This window comes from Myxine glutinosa, chromosome 12 (assembly GCF_964187855.1).
Source record: "Myxine glutinosa chromosome 12, kmMyxGlut1.1, whole genome shotgun sequence".
Classification (NCBI taxonomy): Eukaryota; Metazoa; Chordata; class Myxini; order Myxiniformes; family Myxinidae; genus Myxine; species Myxine glutinosa.
Window position 1 is genome coordinate 30,968,422 of NC_136272.1, and position 24,759 is coordinate 30,993,180.

At 45.0% G+C, this 24,759-nt stretch overlaps 1 protein-coding gene across 1 annotated transcript in view; it reads right to left on the reverse strand.

Annotated features, from left to right (window-relative positions):
• Nucleotides 1-266: 266 nt before the first annotated feature.
• LOC137438002 (protein FAM117B) overlaps nt 267-24,759 on the reverse strand; it is a 162,015-nt gene continuing 137,522 nt past the window's right edge. The window contains exon 8 of the mRNA XM_068132842.2: nt 267-4,374. Coding sequence (XP_067988943.1) covers nt 4,098-4,374 — 277 coding nt within the window. The 3' untranslated portion in view covers nt 267-4,097. The remainder of the gene's footprint in view (nt 4,375-24,759) is intronic.

Sequence of the window (24,759 nt, forward strand, 5' to 3'; positions counted from 1 at the left end):
AAATTCCTACTCTTGTAAAATACACCCAACATACCCAATACCCTACATCAGATACATATATCATTGCTGGAACTGCAGCAGAATGGCAGCTTTTAGTCAGGTCCAATTCCGGCAGAGGAGGAACCCCAAAACCACAAACCTCAGAGGGGTGCTCAGGTTTGCAATAAAACAATCTTTTTTTTTTTTTTTAGTTTCCTAAAAATCCATTCTGCATGGGTTTTCAGAATAATCCGACAAACAGTCAAGAACAACATGGACGAGCGGCATGGGCTTTGAGATTTTTATTGTTTTTTTTTTTTGCAAGTGGATACCAAAAACAATACAAAATGCGATTATGCACACCATTTGAAAGACGGAATGTTTTCCCCTTGTTTTTTTTTTTTTTTTTTTTTTTTTTTTTACAACGACAGTTCGGACAAGTGTGTCAAGGCAGACGGTGCTTCCTGGCAGGTAAAGCTGCAAGGTGATGACGATGGAAGAAAAGCGCAGGGAGCACAAACAGCACACGGGTGATCAAGCACGACTTACACCTCTCTTTGCATTCAGCCCAAAATTAGAGTAGAAATAAAAGGATGTTCACTCTCGACGACGTCTCAAAGTAAGGATTCTGAATTTGCATCGAATAGTGAGGAGCAAAGCACACCTGAGATCGATTCCTGATCAATCACTGCATTCGAGTATTATTTTTTTCTTCGAAAAAAAATTAAATAAATGAAGCTGTTATTTGTGCCTAAAACGTCCTCGTGTAGGGATGGACTGCACAAAAGCCAAGTTTTCGCGAAAGTTGCTCCCACACACACCCACAGACATAGCCTAAGATGGCCTAAAATGTCACGTTAACCACAGTCGATAAAAAAAAGAATAGATGCATTTTCAAAAAAGAGAATGCGTCTCAGGATGCGAAGGGAGACCGATTCAAAATGCTGGTACCAAGGAGTTATAATCCTGGTGATTCTGAGCAAAGCAAGACCATATACGTTGATCCCGCAGTCAGCACACTTGGCCTATTTGTAATTCAGAGAGTGACTGCGCTGTAAGGCACACCGAGTTTCTCTCCAATCAAAAGCCAGGCTCTTTGGCTTGCTATGATCGTTATTATTCCTGATTGGAGAGAACAGTGCAACTAGTCAGTTCAGTCAATCTGTCCAGTGGGAAATGGGCCAGTGCAGCCTCGGGAGGCCTGGCCATTCAGAAGAATGTTTCGGGGGCTCCGTGTGTGGCTTTGTGTTGTTAATCGACTCGCCACTGGGAAAGACTGGGAAAGGGAAAGGCACAAATCAAGTGGAAATCTCACTAGTGGATGAGAAAATCTAAAATGGAGAAATGTTTTTTTTGCGAGACCACGTAGAGTTTTCTTTTCCAGGTTGTTTTAGGTGCGATGCACGACAAATGGTAAGGTCAGGTAAGATAACGCACGAGCAAAGTAGGAAAGTCTACACCGCGACCGCCCTGACAGAAACCTGCTAAACAGAAGGTAATAATGCATATTCTTCTGACATAAGAGCGTGGGTACTCGGAAAGAGCGTTCCCGTAACAGAGCAAATGTCGGCATTTTACAATCGCAGTCGAAGGCATAATTTATCACTGCGGTGGAGTGAGATGGGAGTAATCACCGAGAGAATCATGGCGGTGTTCGAACTGCCTTTGGCCGCCATTACGCGGCCTGCACAATATTCATGCTGAAAGGCACTCGCAATACCCAACCCCATCGACAGACTTCAAAAATGGTCCAAATCTTCAAAACGTTCCCATTCCCTCAGTAAATCCTCAACCTCATAGCCAAGTTGGCTCACGTTTCGGGCGGCTCATCCGTGAGGCCTTTCCTGCAGGCTTGTGGATTCAAATCCCATGCGGTGTAAAAGCCTCACAAACTTAAACGGAAACTTGGTAGTAACAACAACAACAACAACAGCAGCATTAAATGCAACAAAGCATTAATTTGCTGTCAAGAAACGTTTCAAGAAAACGTGGTTTAAACAGAAGCATTTACTGGTGTCACAAAAAACAACAAAAAAAACAAACTATTTTGCCCGTTTGACGTGCAATTGCTAATAAACCAATGATTGCCATTTGCACCCAGGAAACAAAGGTTGTGGATCGAGACAGCCCATGCTCACATAAACCATTCCAGGGGCACAACCGCTATGAGGCGCTCGTTACGAAACCAGGTCACCTCCAGCTGCCGAACTCCTATTTCCCACCTGGATGTACACACCTGGCCTTACACATGTAATGAACCACACAAAACACAACCACCTCTGCTTTTATGCACGAGATTGCAAATAAGACTCTTGGAATTATAATTATAATAATAATAACAACAATCATAATAAAATAACAATATTAAACAATGAACACGTGCTGGTCTACACAGAATGGGCTGAGGTGAGTTATTGTTCAGTTCACCTTCAGGAGACAATGAGTTCTTTGTTTCCATAGTTCCTGGAAAAGTAATCTCAGTAATCCAAATTATAGAAATGAGAGATATGACACACACACACACACACACACACACACACACACACACACACACACACACACACACACACACACACACACACACACACACACACACACACACACACACACACACACACACACACACACACACACACACACACACACACACACACACACACGTTCAATCAGCACAAGTTGTCGCGCCAAACTTTCCTGAGTTGGACTATGCACGCCATTTCACCCACCAGGCCACGGGGTCTACACTCCTGCACCGTCCCAACACACTGGACTAACAGGAGTGACATGTTAACTGCATACATGTGGACTGCAAAGCCCACCCAAAAAAAAAAAAAGAAGCTGAATAACAAATGTCATTTTGAAGCTCTTGCGTGAACCCTCAGTTAAATGAACACTTTGCAGAGACAATCAAATTCGATGCTTGGACAACAGGTAGTACACAATTCAGACAGAGCTTTGAGTTTCTGATGTTCCGGCCACACACAAGACAATTAGGGGTTGGGGCAGGTTTGAGTAATCAACGTTGTAAATGTCCCTTTACTTGAGGTTTTTTTCTTTTTCTTTTTTTAAACAGTGCTGTCTGTCTTGAGGAAATCCGATGCTCTTCAAAAGCAATTAGGTACAGTAGGTGTAAAATCACCTGTCAAACACTCAGTCCTCAAACAAACCAGAAGCCTCACACTACATGCGAATCATTTTGTAACACTGACGAGGCCAGACCCCAAAACGACACCTGTGCAGGCATACCTGACTGGGCTTTCAACACGAGCATGACCTAAAAGCCCTTAGAGCATGGAATGGCTCCTCACCAACAACGCCAAACGGTTTCGCACTAGGCCCCGGCCCAAAGCAATATGGCCGCGAGCCGAGACGTCATACAAAAAGGTATATCCGGTCAGTGAGCCGACCAATCAGCAGGGATGGAATATGAAAAATCTTAATACGTCACAGTCAGCAATTCAGCAAAAAAAAAAGGATTAAAAAAGGAAAAAAAGAAGAAAACTCCTCTGTGCGGAATCGAATAGAAACGCGTTGCAAACTCGCCGCACATTCCCCGATGTCGTTTCAACACTTTGCAAAACAAACGGGGAAATGTCGACAAGACACGAGACTGTGGGACAATTGGAGACAACATGAGCAACAACAACAAAACAAAAAACCACAACGGGTTGAACTGGCTGGATGCGGTTATACAAAAATGGATGGTTGATCGTTTATGGGCTACGAGAATGGGAATGCAAGCAATTCTGGGACGGAATTGTGCTTCCAGAGGGAATTAAGGCTGTTTTATTTGTTTTTGCATCCTGCAATAGAGGATGCGTGGTGTGTCGGGCTCATCGCAGGTGCGTTTGCTGTGGAGGCTACAACGTACAAATTCGTTCCGTGAGAGACGCCGACCGCCACGTTGGCGTTTCGCAGTTTGAGGGTGGTACCGGGTTGTGCTCTGGTTCAATGACAAAGAAAGTTCATGCAAATCCATGCTGCTCCCTTGTCGGCCCGACGGCCATTGCAAAACACACACAAACACAATACGGCTCTCCCCTTAATCTCCCGCCAAATCCATCGCCTTTGCTCAAACTCCCACCGTTCTCATTCACCGGCTCTCTCTCTCCGTGCCGTCAGCCATCTTCGGGCGGTTGCGAACCGCCGGTCAGCAAGGGGTCCTTGTGGGGCCTCGTGCAAGGCGGAGGACCCGAGACCAGGGCCCCGGTCCCCGTGTCGGTCTGCATCTCCGCGGTGCTTGCGACGCCCGCGGGTCCCGTGGGTGGCTTCAGGGAGGCCAAGCTGTGCGTGAGTAGTTTGAGGAGGCTGATTGGGCAAAAAGCAGTGTCACTGTTCGGTACAAAGTTCACCTTGTTCTTGTCCGGGCACAACAATGGAATCGCCTTCTGTTGCCTACGGAGAAAAATGACAAACGGTCCCAGTTTATACAAAGTACCTGAATCTGTGGCTCATGATACTCAGGACTCAGATTACACTCCAACATGTGGTGTGTACTTGTCAAGTTCATATACGAATGTAAATTTTTGATAGGTACACCATTTTCTATCAATATCTTTGTCCAGTGGGTAATATGTTTACAACTTCCTCCATGAGCAGGAGAACAAACCACCCTCGGAGGCCATTTTTCCCTGCAGAGCAAAGGTTGGTCCTTTTTCGGGCACCTTGGTCCTCTTTTTTTGAAGCGATGTTTTCCAGCCGGATGCCCTTCCTGCCTGTCAGTCGCCCCTTGCGACACACAGGGAATTACCAGTGAACTGGTACTCAATTTGCCGACCTCGGAAGGATGACAGGCTGAGTCAACCCCCCTGGTGTTAATTCAGCGATCGACCGGGATTCTAACCCAGGATCCTAGGATCCCAAGCCGTCACCCTAACCGCTAAACCAACACCAGGCTTATGAGCAGGAGAGGACTATATAATTATCTTTTTAAAGTATATAAGGGCGACCATAACATATTGCCAAACAAGTCGAAACATCCCGTAAATTAGAAAGGCACTCCGTACTCCGCCAGGCTCAACAGTTTACGTTTTCTATCCCACTGGTAGGCCGGAGCTGGATCCGGGCTTGAACGAAAATCGAATTGGCTTGCTCCAGTCACTTAACCAACTCGTCCACATACTTTTGCCATAACTCGTCCACAAATTTTAGAAATATCCTGCTCTATATAATTTTTGGCCCAATCTCTGTAGTGAGGAATTACTTTAAAAAAATTATCATATCCAGATCCGCGTTTAGATCTTCACCAAAATTGAATCAATTCTTCCTCGTCACACACTCAACTTGTCCACCAGGTTTCGTCCCAATCCATCCATACCTTTTTGCGACAGACAAGCAAACAGAAAGCGGCACAAGGAATCTATGAGGAACGGCGTCTTTCGTGCGACTGTCGAACGATTCATGACATTTCAAGTCCGCACATGTTCAATGAAGTTAAAAAAAATAGGTTAGTCGTGTAATCCATTTGCAACAACAAAATCCACACGAGTTTTGGAAATGACAAGTAAAGGCACTCCAAGTCGACAAATGCAAATTATTGTCGATTCGCATCAGAGAGGACTGGCCTGTATCATATTAGGAGCTATCTACATTGTATGCACAAACGGAAATTGGAAAGTACGGATGCATTAAACAAGGAAAGTAGAGGGGAGAGGATATGGGAGAATGCTAAGAAGACGAGGAAGATATAGGAGGCTAGTGAGGGGGACAGGGAGTGTCAGATTCCACCAATTTCACTCCTCCTTTATAACTAACCAAGATAGAATGCACACTTTCTACAATAACTTTTGCACACAAGTTGCACACAAGTACAACTTTCAGAATCATTGGAATCTCCCGCGATGAAGATAACTCCGAGGGCCTTTCACTCACTCACCGCAGGCAGGTTTGGTGGTCTTTCTGTCTTCTACCGACCCCTCTCCGGCCTTGCTCCCCTAGCTCTGTCTGTGCTCTGTCCCCCAAATATTCCTACAGGTCGCACAAGGTCTGCCAGAAACCCTCTCATGGTTAAACTGCCAAAATCTAGGCTTTCTGCTCACCTTCACTCCTTCATTCCCCTTTTCTCCCGCCTCTGGAACAAACTCCCTCACTCCCTTCAATCCCACTCCTCCCTCCAGGTCTTTAAAACAGCTGTTCACCACCATCTCTTATCTTCCCCCATCCAAAACCTTGATCTTTTCTACCCCCGCTAATTCACCCCAAATACACTTTTTTGAAATTCCAACTTCTTTCCTGGAAGTCCTTGCAGTGTCCATATGTTTTATACCTCTTCCACCTCCCCCCCAAGCCCTCTGCCTCCCACAGTTCTCTCGATGTCCCTGCTCTCAAATGTTGTGTTTGTGTCCTCCCCCCCCCCCCCCCTCTACCCATCTTGTCTACCGCTCCCCTTATTTTGTGTTTTATGTGTCGGTTTGACTTTTTGTGTGATTAATGTTAGCTCTTTCACGAGCGTCCATCTTGTATACAAAAAAAATAAATAACAGATGACAGAATAAATCAGTGTATCAAATGCACAACAGACGAGGTGATTGCAAAAGGATTGCTTAAAGAATGAAATTCCGTACCAAGGCTTATACATAGGTATCTGGCACAGCCCACGTTGTTAACCTTTGTTAAGCAATTCTCATTACAACGGTGTCATCATGGGGTCAACAAAGGCAAAAAAGCAGCACAATGCCAGGCCTAATTGGACTTTGTGTCCATTGTGCTTACTTCTATTGTTGACGGCAAGCATAACCATCAGGATAAGATAACAACAAAATCCTCTCTGTGAAAATTCCAGATTATCTTATAAATAAAAGTCATTGTGTGTGTGTGTGTGTGTGTGTCTGTGTGTGTCTGTGTGTGTGTGTGTGTGTGTGTGTGTGTGTGTGTGTGTGTGTGTGTGTGTGCAACACTAATCAAACTCAAACTTCTGGGCCAATTTATTTATTTGTATACAAGATCGAGGCTCGTGTAAGAGCTAACATTAATCACAAAAAGACAAACTGACCCATACAACATAAGATAAATGGGAGCGAGAGACAAGATGGGGAGAGAGAGGGAAGCACACAAGTTCAACTTTTGAGAGTAGGGACATCGGGAGATCTGTGGGAGGGAGAGGGCTTGGGGGGAGGAGACACGGGAATGAGGGGAGTGGGGGGAGAGGAAAAAAAAAAAAAAACCACTGACATTGCTAGGACTTCCACGACAAAAGTCGGAATTTCAAAAAAGTGGATCTGGGGTGAATTAACGGGCTAGAAAAGATCAAGGTTTTGGATGGGGGAAGACAAGAGATGGTGGTGAACAGCTGTTTTAAAGACCTGGAGGGGGGAGTGGGATTGAAGAGAGTGAGGGAGTTTGTTCCAGAGGCAGGAGAAAAGAGGAATGAAGGAGTGAAGGTGAGCAGAGAGTCTTGATTTTGGCAGTTTAACCATAAGAGGGTTGCAGGCAGATCTTGTGCGACCTGTAGGAATATTTGTGGGACAGTGCACAGACAGAGCTGGGGGAGCAAGGCCAGAGAGGAGTCGGTAGAAGACAGAAAGACCACCAACCTGCCTGCGGTGAGTGAGGGAAAGGCCCTCGGAGTTAGCTTAATCGCGGGAGATTTCAATGATTAGTTATTAATTAATTGTCACCAAACTTGGCACACATACCAAATTGGGCCTCCTGTTGAACATCGGCTATTTGTTTTTGTTTTTAGTGACTTAATAATGATAATATTGCTGAATTAAATTCTAAATTACATTGTGGCGGTTTGTGGGTGTGGCCTCGACCCAACCTGTTCCCGCCCCTCCCACCTCGCGTTTCCTCGTTTTCGGTTCTCTCGGTCTCGTATTTCCCTCCCAACTTGGAAACTCTAAGACTTGAGAGTTGCGTTGTTTTGTCAAGGTTTTTCCCTTTCTGGGGCGTCTCTTGCTTTGTTTCGTTCCTATCAAAATTAACGGTTTAATTTTTTTTTTTTTATTCTGCCATTTAGTCTTCCCCTGTCCAGATTTTTTCATTTGTCTGACAGGGCCTCCCACATGCAGATGGTGGTTCCCATGTATTATTGGTGTTTGTTAATGACGGATTATCATGGCCGGTTCGTGCGAGACTTGGGTCAGGGACTTCCCTCTGGCCAACCCGACGGAAGTGCACGATTAGTAGTTGTGGAGTTTTGAGAGAAAGGGAGGAGTCTCTTTTGGCATTTTCCATTTTGGGTGGTGGTCATGGGGTGCCATTTATTCCCCGGTTCGGAAGTGTGGGACTTGCGTGAAAATTCCGCTACTTGGCTGAGATGTGTATTTTTGAGGGGTTTGTAATCTTACTATAATTGACCAAATGTCTGTCTGTCCGTCCGTCCGTCTGTCTGTTCCCAGGTACCACAAAAACGGCTCAACTGATCGCAACGAAATTTTCGGTGGGTAATCCTGGGTCCCCTGGAGTAAAATAGGCTATATTGTTTTTCCAATTTTTTCAATTTTCCAGTTTTTCTAAACACGATGTAATAATATTTACCGATATGAACAGTGATTCTTTTTTTTTTTTTTTTTTTTTTTTTGTATACTGAATCGAGGCTCGTGAAAGAGCTAACATTTATTTCACTAACAAAACAACCAGACACACAAAATATACAAAAAGAGGGAGCGGAAGACAAGATGGGGAGAGAAGGGGAAGCACACAACCACAACATTTGAGAGCAGGGAGAAGTGTGGGAGGGAGAGGGCTTGGGGGGGAGGAGGCGTGGGAAGGGGGGGGGGGGGGGGAGAGGTATAAAACACAAGGGGACCGAGAGAGTGAGGGAGTTTGTTCCAGAGGCGGGAGAAAAGAGTAATGAAGGAGTGAAGGTGAGCAGAAAGTCTTGATTTTGGCAGTTTAACCATAAGAGGGTTGCAGGCAGATCTTGTGCGACCTGTAGGAATATTTGGGGGACAGAGCCCAGAGAGAGCTGGGGGGGGCAAGGCCAGAGAGGAGTCGGTAGAAGACGGAAAGACCACCAACCTGCCTGCAGTGAGTGAGTGAAAGGCCCTTGGAGTTAGCTTCATCGCGGGAGATTCCAATGATTCTGAACGCTTTGGTTTCAACAGCATGAAGACGAGCTAGGTGTGAGGCAGGAGCACCAGACCAGAGGGGAGAGCAGTATTCCATAGAGCTGTGGGTGAAAGCCTTGTATGTGGTGAGGAGCTCAGGTGTGCCAAGGAAGGACTTCGCACGACGGAGGATGCCCAGTCGGCGACAGGCTTTGGAGGCCAGATTTGAAATGTGGTTTTCCCAGGAAAGATCATGGCAAATAGTGAGACCCAAAAGCTTGAGTGACAGAACTTCTTGGAGAGGATTATTCAGAAAGTGGATGGGAGGGTTGTCCAGTCGGTCTTTTCGGAGAGACATCGTAAGAGTGTGAGATTTATCAGGATTGAAAGACATGTTCCATTTGGATGCCCAGTCTGTGATTTTGTCCAGGTCTGCAGAGAGTGAGGAGGCTGCAGACTGCCGATCTGAGGGATGAGGAATGGAGCGACAGAGTAGAGTCGTCAGCAAAGAGATAGAGAGGATTTTCAAGAGAGTCAGAGAGATCATTGATGAAGACCAGAAAAAGCACAGGGCCCAGAACACTACGTTGGGGAACTCCAGCCTGAACAGGAAGAGGAGATGAGAGAAACCCATTCAGGGCCACACGTTGACTACGACCAGAGAGGAAGTCCGCCAGCCATGCGTGGAGATTTCCATGGATACCAAAGGAGGAGAGTTTGGTGAGCAGAGCAGGGTGCCAGACCGTATCGAAGGCACGTGAAATGTCAAGGGAGACAGCTCTAATTTCCTGTTTGGCGTTGAGGACCTCCATCCATTGTTGAGAAAGCAGAAGCAGCATGTCCAGAGTAGAGTGACCAGGTCTGAAACCAAATTGATGATCAGAGATCAAGCCATTGGAGAAGAGGAAAGATTTCATATCTGAAGCAATGATGGATTCCATGACTTTGCTGATAATTGGGAGAAGGCTGATTGGTCTGTAGTTGCTAGGATCTGTTTTTGCACCTTTTTTGTGCAAAGCGGTGATGTTGGCTGATTTCCAAGCAGATGGCAGATGGCCTTGAGCAAAAGAGAGGGTGAAGAGAACAGAAAGAGGGAGTGAAAGAGCAGAAGAACATGATTTTAGGACCCGTGGGCTGATGCCATCAGGACCAGTTGCAGAATCAGAGTCGAGGGTTGACAGAAACTTTTCCACCTTGTCAGGAGGAAAGGACACAGAGTCCAGGAGCAGCTGGGTATGACTGGGTACAGTGGGTACAGAGAGGGATGGGTTTGGGACACAAGATTTAGAGGCAAACACAGAGTTGAGGCATTCAGCTTTTTCACATGCGGAGTCAGCCGCTAAGCCGTTTGAGGTGAGGGAGGGGATGGAGGGGGAACAAACACCAGAAACAGATTTGACCAGACGCCACCAGGATTTGGAAGAGGGAGACAGATAAGAGAGTTCGGTCTTGAGAACGGTGAGATATTGTTTCCTGGCTCTCCTGAGGGTGGACACACACTTGTTTCGGGCTTTGTGAAAGGAAATGAGATTTCCTTCCGTTGGATTTGCTTTCCAGGAGACTAAAGCAAGTTGTTTCAGGGCAACAGCCTCACCACAAGATTCCGTGTACCATGGACGGGAGGAAGGGTATGACAACTGAAGACGAGATGGGATAAATCTGTGCATGAGAGAGAGCAATTTACTTTGAAAGAATTCCCAGGATGAGTTGATGTCAGAGGCAGTAGAGATGGGAGACCAGTCCAGATGATTGATGGCTGCTTGAAGACCGTGCCAGTTGGCCTGAGTGAAATGCCAGACTCATCGACGCTGAGGAGGCTCTCTGAGAATGGTCAGAGAGATGTCCACTTTGACAAGCACATGATCAGATGAGCCGATTGGAGCAGAAGAAGAGCAGCAGACATTTTCAGGGAAGTTAGTCATAACCAAGTCCAGAAGAGAAGATGCTCCGTTGACTGAGATCCGGGTCGGGAAATTGACAGATTGTGTCAGTCCCAGTGAGTCGCAGAAGTCCTTTGCTGAAGAGCCATGGCTGGTGAGAGAGGTACCCACACCCAGCCAACTGGCATGGTGACAATTGAAATCACCACATATGATGTGGCTTTTATTTAAATTCTACAAATACTGTTTAGATTTTGATGATTTGCATGTGATATGATTCAACGGATGTTTATATAAATCTTTTAAAATAAAAAAAAGCCTTCAATTTCTGATATTTTGCCTTTTCATTTGGGCCTCCCAATTGAAGCCCCGCCCTTAGGGCAGGTACCGTTGCTAGTAAATAAAATTACATGTTTTTGTGAGTGCCTTCATCATGTTGTTGTCTTTTTCCAAAGCTTAAAATGTACTTCGACAAGTGTATGCATTTGAATCCTCTGTGTCAAGCTCCTGGTGGAGTGATGCAGTACATTATCCCCAGGGTGTTTGTATGCGGGCGGAAGGGCTGTGTGGCTGGAGTTTGAACACTGCTTCCCACCCCCTCAGGATTGTGGAGTTCAATGGTTGTTGGTCTGGTCTCGTCACACCTCCCAGCCGCTGCCCCACCCTATGCTGGTGGTTCTCCTGCTCCTCCTTCAGCCTCCCAGCCTCCCCCCCCCCGGTAGTTCTCCTGCTGCCCACCTGCCCCCACACCCACCCCAGAAGTTCTCCTGCTCCCTCCCAGGTAGTTATTCTGCTCCCCCTCCCAGCCCTCCTGCCCCTTAACCCAGCAGGTCTCCTGCTGCCCCCCAGCCCACATACCCCCACACCCGCCCCGGCAGTTCTCCTGCTCCCTCCTCGGTGGTTCTTCTGTTCCCTCTCCCAGCCCACCTGCCCCCTAACCCTGCAGTTCTCCGCCCCCCCTCCCACCCCCCACCATTCCATCAGCTCTCCTGCCCCCTCCCCAAGCTGGTTCTCCTGTCCCCTGACGCCGTGACAGTTCTCCTGCTCCCCTCCAGCTCTCCAACCCCCCCACCCTCCACCCCCAACCAGGCAGCTCTCCTGCTCCTCCCTTCTCAGTCCCATCCCCCTCACCCCCGAGCAATACCGGGTACCCCTGCTAGTTATCATTATTCCATGTTTTCTTGGGAAAAGCTGAAGTGAACAAGAAGTGGTTCAAATATGGTGCCACAAGAGCAAAGTTAATTCCACGAGAGACTGAGCAGGTTTGCAACAGTGACGGTAAATGCAATGCATGATCAGAGCTTTTGGAATTTGGAATCGCCAGAAATGAAAAATAAAATATTATGAGCGACAAAACGATTAAGCAGCTTCCTTTAAACATGTTAAGGAACATAGACGAAGACGTAGTCTGAGGTTCAATTTCAGGAAAATAAAAGATTGGATTGTAGAGGTAGGGTGGATAGAAAGTAGAAATGTTCCAAGCACAGTCACCCTCACAAACCCAAAGTCAAGGAGGCAACTTTCACTCGGTGAGGGCAGCCTGGGGAAACGGAGATTGAATTAAAGGAAATATGGCACAGCTGCTCAAACCCAATAACGACAGCATTAGCCGGAGGCAGTTTGTTCTGCGTTCGCCTGCAATGGGTCAATTACACCAAACCACATCGGATACCTTCAGCGCACTACGTAGCCCATGCTGTGCTAACCTGATGCACGACATACAGGCTGCAAATTCAACCAATCAGGCTCGCAGGGAAAGTGCAATCGAAAGAAAATTAACACTTTATAATCAGCTATCGTAAGTCTGCATAAGGATTTGTACTGTGTTGCATTTCAATGGACAGCAAAGAGGGAAATCCTCCTTGACCGAATCCAAACTGTTAAGATCAATCCAAGGCCACATGCCCAACGAAAGGAAATTTTCAAACCTTTAGGGTTTTATTTGCAGGTAATACCAAATGAGTTTATCTTGCTATAATTGACCAAATGTCTGTCTGTTCCCGGTACTGCAAAAACGGCTCAACCGATCGAAACGAAATTTCCAGTGGGTAATCCTGGAACCCCCTGGAGTAAAATAGGCTAAATATTGTTTTTCCAATTAGGAATTTTTTTCCAATTTTCCAATTTTCCAGTTTTTCCAAACACGATGGAATAATATTTCCTGATATGAACAGTGATGTGGTTTTTATTGAAATTCTACAAATACTGTTTAGATTTTGATGATTTGCGTGCGATATGATTTAACGGATGTTTATATAAATCGTTTAAAATAAAAAAAAGCCTTCAATTTCTGATATTTTGCCTTTTCATTTGGGCCTCCCAATTGAAGCCCCGCCCGTAGGGCAGGGACCGTTGCTACTACAGTATAACAAGCATTCTGAGTATTGCGCTGCAATACATGTCCCCTACCGGCAGTCTGTCGTCCGGAAAACTGTTGGGGAAATTACCAAAGTTCAAAGTGCCATAACTTTGTCAAAAATGATCAAAACGTCGTGAAGTTCGAACTTGATCTGTAACTTATCATGAGGAAACCATGTGCCAAGTTTGAAATCATTAGCATTAAGAGTTTAGAAAAAAATAAAGTCCGGAAAACCGTTCTTTGCGTGACGGACGGACAGACTGACAGACTGACAGACAGAGGGACGGAGTGCAAACCTATAGTCCCCTCCGGTGTACACCGGTAGGGGACTAATAAGCATTCTGACAGGAAGGGGCTGATCAAACATTTAAAAAAGAAGGTTTTCACAAACAGGTGTTGCAATAGTGCAAGTTTACCATCATGAGAACCAAGGTGAAGCTCGTCACATTTCTCCTTTCAGACCGTGCAGGTCAAGATGGCATTATAAAGGAAGACAAATGATGTACCATAAATACACGTCAAACGTCAAATGGAGGGCTGAGACGGCAAGGGTCAAATGGCAGGAATAGTGAGGAAGCGGTGACATTGTTGAACGTCACAGGTTCGAAGATACTAGGTCTTGGGTGGGTTGAAATGTCATAGGTCACAGGGAGAGATTGCACCGTGAAGTAAAGATGGAACTCGAACTGCGCATTCATTCTGAACAAAAATAATCGTTAACTGAACATGCTACGATCATGGCCCACTGCTATTATGCCTCGTATACCCACATCATCCATGCACCCTATATGTAAAGGTGGGCATGATTCGGAAAATTTTAAGTCCGCTTACCGCTTATCCGCTCCGCCAGCCCGTGTAGTCCGATTCGCTTATCCGCTTCAGCGGCCGAAAATCTTAGTCCGCTTACCGCTTATCCGCTTAGATTCGATTTTTTAAAAGCGCTTCGACGTTTTTAAAGCGATTTTTGACGTTTCTAAAGGGAATTTAATGCTTTTTAAGCCTAAATAGCCATTTCTAACTACTACAAAGACAAACAAAGCTTTTAAGATCAAAAATATACATTTTTATTTAAATAAAATTTATTCAAAATTTATTGAAATAAAGTTTTCCACTCGACTCTACTCTACTCTACAGTTAATTTAAATATAATTTTAATATACTAGGGCATGCCCGTACTATATATATATCTAAAATTATATCCCCCCCCCTCTATTTACATGGAATGGTTTGGTCCATTCGCAAAGCCAAAGGCAGAGCGAACGGCTTGCGAGTACGGTGACAATCCCCCCCCTCTATTTACATCAAATGGTTTGGTCCATTCGCAACGACCACAGAACCCCCCCCCCCCCTCTATTTACATGAATGGTTTGGTCCATTCGCAACGACCACAGAACCCCCCCCTCTATTTACATGCAATGGTTTGGTCCATTCGCAACGCCAAAGCGAACGGCGAACGGCTAAATCGCCATAGCTCGGTAAGTACTTGTCCGATTAATTTCAAACCTTGAAAAGGCACATCCTCGGGTCCCCAGCAATATACCTGGCAAGTTTAAAGTATATCGGACCCGTGGTTGTCGAGAAACAGCGGTCACAGACAAACAAACAAACGTACAAACGTACAAACAAACAGAGATTACTGGAATTATAGATAGATGCAAGTTAAATTAAAGAAAAATCAATTTGCCCGTCCTTTCTTCGACAAGAGAGTCTACTAGTCAACAGACTTGCAGTCTGTTGACTAGTCCTCGTCTTCCTCCTCCACCTCGTGGGCCTTCTTGAGGATTTGGAGGTTGCCCTTCATGAAGACGAGGGCCTCGAAGTTCGGTGCAGCCAGGGCCGACCTCTTAGGCCTGAGGATGTCCGACCCGTAGCTGAACACGCGCTCGACCGAGGCAGAGCTCGGGAGCGACTGGGTTGTGGATGTCGCTGTGCTGGGACTGCTGGTTTGCGTCGCTCGTGTGCCTGTCCCTGGCACTGCCGCTGGGCTGGAGAGTCAGAAATCTCTCCATCTTGACGTTATTGCCGCTCTAGCGTCCAATAAAATATTCAGTTTTCACTTATTATTCACTTAAATAAATATTCACAATTCTAGAGTAACGGCTCAGGCTAACAGCTGATTTGGCGAATCGCGATGCGCTTTAATTTTTCGGTAGTCCGCTTACGCTTATCCGCTTCGGTTTCCGGGGGTTGTTCCGATTCGCTTATCCGCTTCGAAAACGTTAGTCCGCTGCAGCGGATAAGCGGATAAGCGGACTTTCGAAGTGGACCGCCCACCTTTGCCTATATGTCACAGTTTCTTGGAAAGCGCTATGAACATCATAAATTTAATTACTTGTTCGCACCGGGTCATAGATCAGATATATGAAGGTTCAGATTTTTCGAATAAAGATTACAATTCAACCATTTATGGCTAGAATACCACTTCGCTGATGACATCATTATCAACCTATATACCCAATGGGGAGTTAATGAATAATGACATAAGCCAAGTTTAAACATTTTTTATTGGGCAGTTTCGGAAAAAATGATGTCCAAATTTTTCGCTTAATCCAATATGGCTGCCATACCATGTGACCGATGTCATAAATTTAATTCTTCACACATCTTGTCATATATCTGATATATGAAGCTTCAGATTTTTGGATAACGATTTCAATTCAACTGAAATACCACTTCACCAACGACGTCATAATTATCACTATATCTATCTATAATTCCAGTAATCTCTGTATGTCTGTATGTCTGTGACCGCTGTTTCTCGACAACCACGGGTCCGATATACTTTAAACTTGCCAGGTATATTGCTGGGGACCCGAGGATGTGCCTTTTCAAGGTTTCATATTAATCGGAGAAGTAGTTACCGAGCTATGTCCAAAAAACGATTCAACCAATCAGAGAGCAGCGAGCTATCACGTGTGCCGAACGTGGCGAACAGACTCTGCCTCGGACGGCACATTTGAGAGCGTATTCATTTATTTCACGTTGGCAAACTATGTTGCCGTTAAACTATGTTTTAAAACTAATTAAAACTAATTTGCGATTCTTTCGCTTTCCTGCGCGTTTGTGCACGCTATGGCGATTTCTTTACCAAACTCCGCAAGCCGTTCGCTTTGGACCAAACCATTTCATGTAAATAGAGGGGGGGGGGGGGATTGTCACCGTACTCGCAAGCCGTTCGCTTTGGACCAAACCATTTCATGTAAATAGAGGGGGGGGGGGATATAATTTTAGATATATATATAGTACGGGCATGCCCTAGTATATCTAATGGGGGGTTGATGACATGTGCCAAGTTTAAATTTTTTTCGTTGAGCAGTTTGGAAGAAAATGACGTCAATCTTTTTTCTTTTAATCCAATGTGGCTGTCAGGGTAACAAGTGAAAGCAATAACTTCTTAAATTTCTGGCTCCGAAGGTTACTAAGTCTGTTTGTCGATGTTTTTGGGTGCAGGGTCTATTGTAGTCAACAGTGGACGGAGGTTGTGTTTTCACCCATGTCTGCCTGTCTGCCTGTGAGCAGGAGGACTCAAAAAGTTATGGACGGATTCAGACGAAACTTGGTGGACAGGTTGGGTCTATAACAAGGACCAATTGTTTCGATTTTCAAGCCGTCATGCAGGCCGTAGATCCAGATCTGGATCTGGATAAGACAACTTTTTAAGTGATTCTTCACCATTAACTGATAGAGCTAAAAACAAATAACTTCTGGCTTTGGACCATCAAACGGATCAAAAAATTGTTCCTTCATGCAACCAACAAAACGATTAGCGAGGCCTGGACTCGTTTTGGTTCCCATCGCCACCCCATTGGTTGGTCTGCTTGTAGAATACACCAGAAAACATGAAAAACAGTTGAGAGCGAAGACAAATGTATTGATAAGTTCACAGTTTTCTTCTGACGATGGGTAGGTAATGCCTGAAACGGTCAGACTCACTGTTTCTCACGACGGTAAAATTACAGCTTCTCACACCTGTTTTGGAAAATCTGTTTTTGGCTTCTCTGCCAACACAGGCCATCACTACTCTTTCCCAAGACTATATAGTATGCCTCGTCATTTAACTAAACCTTGCATAAACACAGGATTTCGAAAAGTCGACATCCACTACTCCACAACAATGTCCAATAAAGGTCAGCTGCAGCATTTCAGAAAGGGTAATCCACACATAAGTCCCCAGTAAACGTCCAACAAATTTAAAAGGGCATGAAAGATTTTAAGGGGGGGGGGGGGGGGGGGGAAGGTTTACACCATCGAATAAACTTGCGGTTTATTAAATTAAATGGTATTGCTTGCCACACACAAGGAGCGGCACTCAATGGATTGAACTGGGATGGATTGCAGGGATGATCCAAGCTTATTGTGAATGACAGGCTCACCCAATTGGTCTTGTTCTTAGGATTCTGCAGCAGTTGTTCTGGAACTCTGCCATGACGTGGTCGAGTTACCCAACATTGAGGTTTCCATGCCATTCCTCTGTAGCCTAAAATGTCCTTTGTTTGTGATGTCATGGACACCATTTCAGAAAGTTCATTAGTTAGCATATAGAGCTAATAATTTTCCCCTTAGCTCCCAGTGACCCCAACATTTGATTTCTGTGATCTCTCCCAGTGACCCTCATCGTTGAATGTACTGGGAAACCCTTCCCCTTACGTACACAAAAAGGCAACGTGTTCACATAGCCTTGTAAGTTAGCATAATTAGTACATGCTAATCTAGCTTCATAAAATTCACAAATTTTTCAATTAATGAAGTTAATTTATCTCAGGAAGTTTTCAACCTTCAAATCAGCACTCAATAGCTTGACAAAAAAAAAAAAAAAAAAAGATTTTAACTTTACCAGTACACCTGCAGACTCCAGGAGGGGCAGGAAGGGCAGGAAGGGTCATTCCTCTTTGGGGTATATAGATTACTGTCGATCTATGGACGGGTCTCAAGTACATTGGGTGTGTGTTCATTTACCAAGTTTCTTATGAAGAGATCACCAAGTGGTTTAAGCATTCGAGCAAACGGCTGGCTTGGCAAGTGCTAGCTAGCTGCTTGGTAAAGGAGCACAACCCAAGCTTCTCCCTTTCAGTTTCGTATGAGACAGCAGGAGCGAGTTTCAAAAGTTCGCTATGAAAAATGCCACGGTAGCGGCAGAAAGGGCCATGTTATTAACTCAACATTTGTGGGTTATATAGAGTACAGTAGATCTTCGCTCAGTTCTGTAAGTAAACCTTACTTCACGGATGTTGGGATTCCTCCAAATTTCTTCATTTGGTGTTATAAAGAGCATTAGCGACTGTTTAAAAAGCTAAGCATACGCGTTTGTGGTTTATAATATTTTTACTTCCTGTAGAAGCCGTTGCTCCCACAGAAACGCCATTATAACTAGAGTCCCTTTATATACAGAGTTGCGACATAGAGGGTCCGGAAAAATCTAGTCACGTGATTGCGTGGAGCCATTTTGAGTCCATCGCGGACAGGATCAGGATCGGACGCATATCGGTCAGCGTTTTAACGTTCCCGCTGTACGCAGCGTTCTCATTCGTGTTTTACATCGATTTTACGACAAAATGACAGGTTGTAGCGCCTGTGGGTGCACAAATAGAACTGAGAAGGGATTCAAGATGTATAGATTTCCATCAGATGCTAAAAGACGGAAAATCTGGGAGAACAGAGTCAGTCGTGTTGGATGGAAAGTAACTTCTTCGTCAGTTCTCTGCCAGGTCAGTGTGATGGTGGTAATGGTCCCATATGCGTATATTTGTGTGCTGCGAGTGAGACTGGCCTTTGCTTTGGCTTTACAGGCGTGTTATCCATTGCTCGTGGATTAATTAGCACTTGAAGGGGAAGGTGTAGTGGTTACCTTATTCACATGTCGCGGTTATCTTATTCACATGTCGCGGTTAACTTATCCGCATGTGACGGTTACCAATACGATATGTTTGGTCTAACCCATGCACACGGGCTTTTGGTTGTGTGGTCGTGACGCACGCGCGGCTGTTGGAGCCACGCCCTCCGAAGAGGGTTCTTGGTTTTATATAAGCCGTTACGACTTCCGTTCGCGAGCAGTTGCTGGAGATTTCTGTACAATAAACAAGCTTTGTACCCAACGAAATGGCCTCTTCTTGTCGTCTTCGGCAACTACTAAACTGTGATGGTGGTAATGGTCCCATATGCGTATATTTGTGTGCTGCGAGTGAGACTGGCCTTTGCTTTGGCTTTACAGGCTTGTTATCCATTGCTCGTGGATTAATTAGCACTTGAAGGGGAAGGCATCTTTATTTAAAATTAAGTTTGAGTTAGAGTCTTCGAGCGAGATCAATTAATATAGGGTCGAGATCATGTCTCCAAAGTCAGACTCAGACTCAAAGTCAAACTCCGGTCAAACTAAAGTCAAAACAAAGACGAATGAACGGAGAATGGATCCGGGCTAACTCGGCCCACTCTTTAAAGGCAGGGTTAGGGTCAACACTAACCCTAATTCTGACCCTAACCCTAAACCTAAATCTAACCCTAACACTAAACCCTAAGGGTTTAAACCTGGAGCAAATGCTTGATCGCTCTTATCAAAGTCAAAGAGGGTCGGAAAGTAATTTTCAGTATCTTTTTTTCCTGCTAAAGGTTTTTGATCTGTTTTTCGCCTTTCCCTGGTTAAAAATTTGTGAGCATTCTCTATTGAATTAACTTGCACATATTTGTACTTTTGTGATGTCATTATTATGGAGTATGGTTTAAGACAAGAGAAAACACCCTCTACCTTTCCATGCGTAATTAATGTGACTAGCTGAAATAAGCAGCATGTGTACCTGTCTAGTTCATTCCTTCTTTGTCATGGTTCTAAATGTCTGTGACTGTTAAATCACAACCAGCTCTGTGATTTTCTTCTTTATCATATGGCTCTTAGTTGTCATAAATCTTCTATTTTGTCATCTTCACATAATTTGTTCATTATCAACATGGAAAAGACCATTCCCATCTCTCATACATAGAGAACATAATGGAATACACGGTTCAATGCACTAACGCCATACGGCGGCTCCGCACTGAATGGACTCAAAATGGCGTCAAATCGTTAGTTGTCGCTACTCTCTCTATAAAGGGACTCTAATTATAACTATTAGCTATTTATACACGTTATCACTGCAGGAAAAACGCCTTGGGGAAGTGGGACATTATTAGTATAAATATTGTTTTGTAATAACATTAACAATATGATTAGCATTAATTTATGCGATTATCATTAATTTTGTAATTAAAAGCGTCTTTGGAAAAACGGCACGAGAAATCTTCTTTGGAAATACGCCACGATAAAGCTAATTTAACATTTATATACACCTCAACGTGCAACCCCATTGACGGCAATGGCGGGGAAAACCCGCGTGGGGGGGGGGGGGGGGGGGGGAGAAAAGCCCTTGAGGAGGGTGGCAAATGAATGCGCTACAACCTTCATTTTGTAACCCTTCATCATCCTGGCAAGTTTGGTTGAAATTGGATAAGTAACGACGGAATGTATTGGCGTCAAAAATTCATCAAACACAAATGGCGTATTTTAGTATGATTGGTCGACTGTTGATGTATAAAGATATCATTAACTCTAAAGTAACTCTCTAAACTTCTCAAAGGTTCATTTTTAACGATGGATGGAAAATTATCCGGTTATTAAACATCGCTGCCCGTGAACTTTGCGAAAGTGAAAGTGTAAAAATTGATGCATCAGATGCCACAACAAAAAGCGGCTTCAATTCACTCAAATGTCACACAGAAGAAGAAGAAACAACTATTCCACAACAGGACTTTCCATGACCATCCGGCATGACCATGACCAATCGTCTGGCCACTCTGCAATAAAGCACAGATCGGTGGGGTGTTGCAGTAATGGTCCTTCTGAAAGTTTCTCCCATCTCCACACAGGATCTCTGGAGCTCAGCCAGAGTGACCATCAGGTTCTTGGTCACCTCTATTACCAAGGCCCTTCTCCCCCGATTGCTCAGTTTGGCCGGGCGGCCAGCTCTAGGAAGAGTCCTGGTTGTTCCAAACTTCTTCCATTTAAGAATTATCGAGGCCACTGTGCTCTTGGGAACCTTCAATGCAGCAGAGATTTTTTTTGTCGGCTTCCCCAGATCTGTGCCTCGACACAATCCTGTCTTTGAGCTCTGCAGGCAGTTCCTTCGACCTCATGGCTTGGTTTTTGCTCCGATATGCATTGTCAGTTGAGAGACCTTATATAGACAGGTGTGTGCCTTTCCAAATCATGTCTAATCAATTGAATTTACCACAGGTGGACTCCAATCAAGGTGTAGAAACATCTCAAAGATGATCAAGAGAAATGGGAGGCACCTGAGCTAAATTTCAAGTGCCATAGCAAAGGGTATGAATACTTATGTCAATGTGATATTTCAGTTTTCTCTTTAATAAGATTTGTTTGTGAAATAAATGTTAGCTCTTTCACGAGCCTCGATTCAGTATACAAAAAAATAAAAAATAAAAAAATAAAAATTTGCAAAACTTTCTAAAAGCCTGTTTTGTCTTTGTCATGATGGGGCATTGAGTGCAGATTGATGAGGAGAAAAATGAATTTAAACGATTTCAGCATAAGGCTGCAACATAACAAAATGTGAAAAAAGTGAAGGGGTCTGAATACTTTCTGAATGCACTGTATGGGCCACAAACGGGAAGGACTGGGGTGGAAAAGCAGGAATTCAGGGAGGCAGTGGAAAGGGTGATGGGAATGGTTGAACTGGAGGTGATGTTGAGCATTGCGGGGGACTTTAACGCATATGTGGGAGTAATGGAATGTGTTGGTAAATTCAGTTGGAGGACAAGGAAAAGAGAGGGTCAAGAGCTTTGGGGTGCTGGTGGCAAGGAATGGGATTGGCCATAGCTGGTTCATTCTTTAAAAAGCGTGAAAGCCAAAAAATTACCTATGGGAGTGGACAGCATAGAACAGAATTGGATTTGGTGGTGGCAAGGAAGCGACAGTTGTGGAGAGTCAAGGATTGCAAGGCAGTGACGGGAAAGCATGTTATTACCACCCAGCACAAGCCTGCGGTGTTTGTGGTATGGATGAAGAAAAGGAAGAAGGTTAAGAGCAGCGGTCGGAAGATTATTATTTGGAGGAAGTTTAAGGGAAGCGTCGCCATAGAGTAGAAGGAGAGGATGAGGGCAAGGTACGAGCCACTTATTGAAGAAGCGATAAGTTTGGAGAATGAGTGGAAGAAGTATGGAGAGGCATTTGGGGGAATTTCAGTAGTGTGGAAGGACATCAGGAAAGGGTGCATTGCCAAGGGATATAAACCAGGTATGTTGGACAGAGGAAGTAGCAAATGCAGTTGATGAAAAGGAGGAAGTTTGGAAGAGGACAGAGAAGATCAAGGATAGAGAGAGGCAGCTGGAAGCAGGGTTACTGCACCTACATGGGCAGAGGAAGAAAGCAGCAAGGAGCCGTGGATAAGGTGAGGAATGACATGCAAGAGGAGGTGTACACACGTTGGAAGAGGATGGTGGGAGGAAGATGATCTATAATTTGGCTCGTGACAGGGATGAGGATAGCAAGGATATGAAGGGGGTGGGGTAGGGTGGGGGAAGGGCAGTGATTAAGGATGGTGGAAGGAAGATAGTGACAGAGAGGGGGGGGGGGGAGAGCAGCATTGAAGGTGTGGGAAGGATATTTCAAACAGCTGCTGAACTGGGAAGGAAGCAACGGCGAGCTGGAGCTACTGAGTTATGTGGAGGGGAAAGTGGAGGTGGTGGGGATCATGGAAGAGGGAGTGCAGACAGGATTGAAGGGGATGAAGAAGGGAAGAGTACCAGGCAGTGATGAGGTGTGCATGGAGATAACTGCAGCGGGGGAAGTCGGAGTCAGTTGGACGAAGAGGCTGTTGAATGGATATTTACTCTGATCCAGCTGGTGGAGAAGAGGTTGGAGGTGCTCGGTGAAATGGGATTGAGATTTGTGGACCAAGAGATGGCCTACAACACTGTCCTGAGAGAGATGGTGATGGCGACACAGATGGACAGGAGTGCTGGAGGCAGAAGTTAGGTTGGTGGAAGGGATGTACACGGGAACGAAGGGAAGAGTTTTGGTTGGTCCTGGGATGTCGGAGGAGTTCAATGTGAACATCGTTTTGAGGCAGGAAAGCACTCTCAGCCCACTCTTGTTTATCATGGTGATGTAGCTGGTGAGCAGGAAGATAAACATCAGAGGTAGTATGGGGAGGATGTTGCATGCGGATGATCTGGCTGTTGTGGTCGAGGGTAGGCAGGATATACAGGAAGTACTGAGTCATAGGAAGGTGGCATTTAGGAAGCATGTGATGAAGATGACTATGGAGAAGACTGATGTGATGTGGGTCAGGCAGCAAAGAAAACAAATGAATATCAGGTTAGAGGGTAAGGACATCAGACATGGAAAAAGGTTGGAGTATCTGGGGGGGGGGGGGGGGGAGGGGGGGACAGTGACCAGGGAAGGGAGGTTTGAGGCAGAGGTGCGGAGGAGGATTCAGGTGGGTGTGAATACGTGGAGGTAGTCATAGAAGACAAATATATCAAGAAGATTGAAAAGGAAATTTTCTGACGTCTTGTGTAATGCCGGCCAATCTTTACGGTCTGGAGACGGTGGCACTGACAGACAACAGAGGCTGCAGGTTTGCAAGAACAACTGGGCCAGGAGGATTACACATATTGTTGATTCATATGCAGCATGTGGCTGCAGGTTGCATCATTTCTCTGGAAGCGTGTTTATGCCGCTGATGCAGTGCCCCAATTACCAGTGAGCTGGTACTCAATTTGCCGACCTCTGAAGGATGATAGCCTGAGTCTGGTGTTAATTCAACTTCGACCGGGATTCGAACTCAGGATCCAAGGATCCCAAGCCAGCACCCTAACCGCTAAGCCAACACCAGGCTATTGCGGGAGTGAAGAGAGTGGATAGAAGGTGGATGGATGAACGAAGGGAGGAGATTGGTGTGCAGATGAGCTTGATGAGGAGATTGGTGAAATGCCACCAATCTCCTCATTGGTGAAATGCCATCTGAGATGAGCTGGACACTTGGTGCGGATGGGGGAAGAGATAAGCAGGCAAAGAGAGAGGATAGGTTGAAGGAGCAAGATTGGAGGAAAAGAGGTAGAACGCGGTTGAGATGGGAGAATTGTGTGAAGAGGGATATCAGTAAGGTGGGGGTGGTTGGAAAGCGAAAAGAGGATTGGAGGATTTATCGTGGTCAAAGCAGGTCAGAAGCTTGGTGCCATTGGACCTCACTCCTTATACAGGGAAGAGGAGGAGGAGGAGGAGGAGGAGGAGGAGGAGAAGAAGAAGAAGAAGAAGATAAATATATATATATATATATATACATACATACATACATACATACATACATACATACATACATACATACATATATATATATATATATATATATATATATATATATATATATATATACACAAAGAATTAAGTTAAGCACCCCTACACAACGAATTAAGGTAAGCACCCCCTAATATATATTCTTTGTGTATATGTATACATTGGCATATATTCTAAGGTATGTGAGATCAAATAATGATTGGTATG